The sequence below is a fragment of the Chlorella variabilis genome (genome assembly GCF_000147415.1).
Source record: "Chlorella variabilis unplaced genomic scaffold CHLNCscaffold_15, whole genome shotgun sequence".
Taxonomy (NCBI): domain Eukaryota; kingdom Viridiplantae; phylum Chlorophyta; class Trebouxiophyceae; order Chlorellales; family Chlorellaceae; genus Chlorella; species Chlorella variabilis.
In genome coordinates, this window is record NW_005435073.1 from 76,302 (window position 1) to 81,578 (window position 5,277).

At 69.1% G+C, this 5,277-nt stretch overlaps 2 protein-coding genes across 2 annotated transcripts in view; one reads left to right on the forward strand and one right to left on the reverse strand.

Annotated features, from left to right (window-relative positions):
* The window catches only part of CHLNCDRAFT_135924 (hypothetical protein), a gene marked incomplete at both ends in the record, with an annotated part of 8,172 nt that extends 4,830 nt beyond the window's left edge, over positions 1–3,342 (reverse strand). Inside the window, 10 exons of the mRNA XM_005846019.1 lie at positions 172–321; positions 624–717; positions 891–965; positions 1,172–1,239; positions 1,445–1,518; positions 1,755–1,840; positions 2,166–2,298; positions 2,459–2,598; positions 2,829–3,039; positions 3,203–3,342. Coding sequence (XP_005846081.1) covers positions 172–321; positions 624–717; positions 891–965; positions 1,172–1,239; positions 1,445–1,518; positions 1,755–1,840; positions 2,166–2,298; positions 2,459–2,598; positions 2,829–3,039; positions 3,203–3,342 — 1,171 coding nt within the window. The remainder of the gene's footprint in view (positions 1–171; positions 322–623; positions 718–890; positions 966–1,171; positions 1,240–1,444; positions 1,519–1,754; positions 1,841–2,165; positions 2,299–2,458; positions 2,599–2,828; positions 3,040–3,202) is intronic.
* A 719-nt stretch (positions 3,343–4,061) lies between these two features.
* CHLNCDRAFT_135925 (hypothetical protein) overlaps positions 4,062–5,277 on the forward strand; it is a gene marked incomplete at both ends in the record, with an annotated part of 8,542 nt that continues 7,326 nt past the window's right edge. The window contains 4 exons of the mRNA XM_005845880.1: positions 4,062–4,198; positions 4,324–4,383; positions 4,677–4,806; positions 5,050–5,133. Of these exons, the coding sequence (XP_005845942.1) occupies positions 4,062–4,198; positions 4,324–4,383; positions 4,677–4,806; positions 5,050–5,133 (411 nt within the window). The remainder of the gene's footprint in view (positions 4,199–4,323; positions 4,384–4,676; positions 4,807–5,049; positions 5,134–5,277) is intronic.

Below are 5,277 nucleotides of genomic sequence, written 5' to 3' on the forward strand. Positions count from 1 at the left end.
GGCGAGCAGCAAGGGCAAGCAGCGGGGATCCTCACACAGCAGGCAGGCAATGTGCCCTCACAGTCCCACATACTTCAACAACACCCACCCACCCATCTTCACATCCACACACACACGCACACACACACAGCCACAACCCCGCAGCCAGACACCCGCCCGCCGCCGCCGCACCCGTGGCGCGCGCGTCCTGCGCATCAAACAGCCGCCGTGCGTCGTAGAGAAGCGCCCCCGGGTGGGTGGATCCCAGCTCCAAAACGCGGGCCGCGGGTGGCGGCACGCGCCGCAGCAGCTGGTGGGCGCCGCCGGTGATGATGCGCACGCCTGCAGCGGGGTGTGAGGATGTGTGTGTGTGTGTGTGTGTGTTGTTAAGGGGTTGGCATGATGAATGCATGTGATGATGGTCGCATGAGTGATGGGTGTGGTTGGTTGGTGGGATGGCGGCGGCGACGTGTGCATGGGTATGAGTGTGGGTGCGGGGAGGAGCGAGGGAGTGAAGGGTGTGGGGATGGACGTTTTCAGTTGTTTGGACCAGGCAGGCAGCAGGCAGGCGTGCGGGCAAGAGGGGCATGCCAGGCTGGCGGCTGGCGAGGGCGCGTGCCGCCTGCTCGCTGCAGCCGCCTCACCGTCCACTTCAGTGGCAAAGGCCGCGGCGCCGCCGCCGCCCACATCCCACCACCGCCAGCCGCCCTCCAGCGGAACCAGCAGCGCGCCCAGGCCCTGCAGACAGCAGCCGCGGTTGCAGCATCGGCAGGTACCGGTGCCAGCCAGGAAGCAGCTGCCCGTAGCGGCAACGAGCAGCACCAGGCGCCGGCCAGGGCGCCCTGCCCTTGACAGGCAATTCAAAAGGGACGAAGGCACTGCGCCAGCAGCAGGCAACAAGCCCCACTCACCTCCCAGAAGAGCAGCACCGCGTCGCTGCCGCACCACACCAGCTGGTCTGGCAGCGTGTCGGGCACAGCGTCTGCCTGCGTGCAGCGGGGGCGGCAGTGGCGGTGGCAGGCAAGAGGCGCGGAGCAGCCGGGGGCATCGGCAGCGCCGGGCAGGGTGCGGTGCGAGGGAGTGCGGGAGGGCGGGAACTCCAGGCTGGTGCGCGGCACCAGGTGGTGGCGCCCGGTACCGTCTGGCACAGTGGTGCTGCTGGTGGTACGGTACGGTACAGCTTCCTGCTCACCCCCAGCGAGTCCACAAGGTCCAGCTCCGTCTCTGCCAGCCCCACGCGCGTCATCACCTCAGACAGGTCTGCGGCGGGGAGGCAACCCGGCACAGCACGGCAGGGTAGCCACGCGGCACGGAACAGCACAGCACAGCATCACATGGTGGCAGCGGGTGATGCAGGAGGTGTGGTGGCGGCGTGGAGGTGTGCGTCGAGTGCGGTCGGAAGCCAGAGGGCACTCTGACATGTACGATTCGGGAAGAAGCGGTAGGCAGCGGTACCGTGGCCCACCTGAGCTCCACACGTGGATGGTCCCGTCCTGGCCGTACCCCACCACAAACTTGCCGCACGGACTCACCGCCAGCCTGCGGGAACGACAAGGACAGGGAGGAAGGAAGAAAGAGCGCACTCGAGCCAGCCTGCGGGCACAACATCCGCTGGAGGCCCACCACTAGGGTAACCAGGCCACGGCCCTTCTGCCCTGCTGGGGACTGCCAGCGCCAGGCATGCACCCTCCACTCTCCCCCACACCACACATACACACACATATGCGCCAACACCGCGCCGCCACCACCGCAGTGACTGCCGGCCTCCCGCCCACCTCAGGATGGGCCCCTCGAACACCGGGGTGGGCAGCGCCTCGTTGGCATCTATCACCCTCACAGTGTCCTCCACCGCTGCTATCAACTGCATGCCGATATGATGCCATATGATAGGATACGATGGATGCATCGCGAAAAAAAAACAGTGGGCAGGCGCAGGCAGGCAGGCGGCTGCTTGCGCTCCTGCGAGCCAGGGCCCGGGCCCCGCCGAAGCGGCGGGCTCTGCCGCACGGGCGCTGCTGCAGCGGGTGGCCAAGACCAAGCGCTGGCATGCGTGCAGGAGCGGCGCCCTGGGGCCGCCTGCTCAGCGAGGCTGGCTGCTGGCCGGCGGGGTAAAGGAGCTGCAGCTGCGGCTGCGCCTGGCGGCACAGGCAGGCCTGGCGGCTACCCCAGCCGCTGGCCACCCTCACCTCCAGGGCTCCCGAGGACGAGGCGGAGGGGGGTATGACCGCCATGCAGTGTACTCCCGAGCCGCCGCCGCCCAGGCCGGGGGCGGGGTCTGGGAAGCGCTGCAGGCGCGGCTCGTGCACGTCGGGCACGCACCTGCCGGCGGCGGGGATGGGGGTGGCAGGGAGCGGCAGGGGCGGGGCAGGTTGAGGGGACACAGACAGGGTTGTGGGGGCGGGCGGGAACACGGCCGGCGGCCCCAGGCCAACACCAGCGGAACGCACCCCAGCCCCAGCCCCAGCCCCCGGCCGCCCACCAGAGGTGCCCCGCGGGCGTCAGCAGCGCCAGTCCGTCCCGGAACAACACCGCCGCCTCCACCCCGCCCTCCTCCTCGCACTCGGCGCCCAGGGAGAGATGGCGGGGCAGGCGCTCGCCTCGCACGCTGAACATGTGCACCTGCCAAGGGCGGCGGCGGCGGCAAGGGCAGGGCAGGGCAGGGCGTGGCATGGCATGGCATGGCAGGAGTGAAGGGCCGGCCTGGCGCACAACCGCAGGGGGCCATGCCTCCTCATGGCCGGCGGGGCGCCAGCAAGCGCGCAGGCCGCCGCAACAAGCGCACATGCATGCTCACGCATCACATGCACACACACACACACACACACATCGACCCAAACAGCGAGCCGCACCTTGGCCCCTGCCTCCAGCACCAGCAGCTGCTCCCCTGCGGTCCACCCCGCGGCCAGCACGTGGCCGCCGTCCCAGAGCACGCGCCCCAGCGGCGCCCCCGCCCCGCTGAAAACCTGCACATCCGGCTTGGTGAAGCCGCCCACATACAGCACCAGCTTGGAGTCGTCCCGCAGCGCGGCGATGGGGCCGCCCGCGGGCGCGGGGAACACGCTGCGAAGTGGGATGATGGGCGGGCGGCGCAGGTGGGGTGTCAGGAAGGTGGCGGTGCGCGGCAGGAGGGCCAGGAGCGGCGGCAGCTGGCTGCGGGCGTGCTGCACCACATGGAACAGCTCGTCTCGTTGCAGGCCAGCGGCTGGGCAGCGGTGCTGCGCACCGCATGAAGGCGAGGTCAAAGGAGCCGCCGCCGCCGCTGCCGCCGCCGCCCCAATCGAGCCTGTACAGCTCGCGGCGGGAGTAGTAGGCATCGCCCACCAGCTGCCACTCCTCGTACTCGTCGTAGCCGTCCTCCGCCATGGCTGGGGGCCGGAGTAGCGGGAGCGAGGGCCGATCGATTGGGCGGGGGTGATCAGGGCATGTCTGCGCGCTGCTGCAGCACTTTGAAGTTCCGCGACCGGGGATCAAACGTCCTGCCGCAGATGGGGCTTTGCCAGGACGAGGTGGCAAGGCGCCGCCAGCGGGGCGGCAGCTTGGTGATGCTTGCTGTGTTTTCCCTGCTGCAGTCATGGCCACCAGGCAGGCACAGGGGGGCAGGCAGGCAGCATGCATCTACCCAGCAAACCACCGAACTGGCGCCAGACCAGCGTGGCGGCGCTTGGTTCTGCACCCCCTTGACCTTGTAGAGCCACATCTCCGCCCTTACTGACTTGATGATGGCTGCGCCCCACTTACAACCAATCTGCGCCAACAAGGGCGCATGGTGGAGCAGGACAGTCTGCGCTGGTGGCCGCCACGGCGGTGGTGGCGGCAGCACGGCGGTGCACCGCGGTGCAGCGTGACCCCCGCCTGTTCGACCCCTTAACCACGAATTGGTTCGATTCTGGGCAGCACAGGCATTCTGAGGAACTGGACTTGCCGTGCTGGCCCACAGAGCGCAGCAGGAGGCCGACAGCCAGTGCTTCCGCGGCATTTATTGGCGTCCCAAGTGTCTCGGCTCGCTAACCAGCTCGGCCTTGATGTTTTGAGACCTGCGGCAGGCGTGCAGCGCGCCGGTGACCAACGCCCAACAGACGGCCATGGCGGCCCCCGCCGCGGAGCCGGACTGGGAGGCCTCCAAGGAGAATTTCCAGCCCTTGAAGACCGGCCGCAAGGCGGCCGCGTTGCGGGACAGCACCGCAGAGCTGCGCACCCAGGCGATTGAGGGGCGGCGGCGGTGGGTGGCTGGGGCGCGCGGCCGCTTCCGGACCAGCCATGCTGCCCTCTCTGCCTTTTGCACGCTTTGGCTGCACTTGGGGCGAGCCGCCCAACGCCCCGGCCAATAATGCCTGCCGCCTGCAGGGCGTTTTGGGAGGAGCTGGCAGCCTACAGCGGCAGTGATCCGTTGGAGGTCTGGCTCAGGTGCCGACAGCTGGCGGCAGCCTGCCTGCCCGGCGTGCCCGGCTGCCTGCGGTGCCGTTACTGGCTGATCCTGGGCAGCCCGTTGGGGTGCTGCGCGCCTGTGCCTATCCTCCTGTGTGTGCCCGCCACCCTGCGCACCCATGCCCGCCCCCGTGCCGCCGTTGCGTTCCCACACACCTCTCCCCTCGGCCCTGCGTGTTGCCAGCACGGCCCACCATGCTGCCTGCTGGTGCCACACCCCGTTGCATGCAACACCCCTGCATCCCTCTCCTCCTTGCCGGCCGCCACTGCAGGTTCATCCGCTGGACGCAGGACACGTTTAGCGCGGGGGGACACAAGGCGGAGCTGCTGCCGCTGCTGGAGCGGTGCACCGCAGCGCTGCAGGGGGAAGAGCGGTACAAGCAAGACATCCGGTACCTGCGGGTCTGGATCCAGTATGTGAGTTGGGATACTGTCTGGCAGGGACTGCAGAAGGCTGGGTGCGCCGCTCCGTCTGGTGGAGGCTTCTGGAGTGAAAGGAGGGCTCAGCGGCGTGCTTGGCTGTGCCTCCGGCCCCGCCGGCACCATCCCCGCCTGCGCAGCCCCGCAGGCTGCCAGCTCACTCTGCTCCCACAGACACGCCTCGGCCCCGACCCTGCTGCCCCCTTGATGCCTCCCTGCCCACAGGCCGACTGCCTGCCTGACCCCGGGGACGTGTTTTCTTTCCTCAAGGAGCAGGGCATCGGGCAGGAGCATGCCCTGTACTACGTGGTGGGTTGCCGGGTGGCGGCCGTGTCTGTGTGTGTGTGCGTGGCAGTGCACACGCACATGTGTGTGTGTGGGGGGGGGGTGTCCAATGAAGCTGGTGGCGGCTGCTGTGGGTGGAAGCCTCGTGGGCGCGCCGCCGGGCGCCTC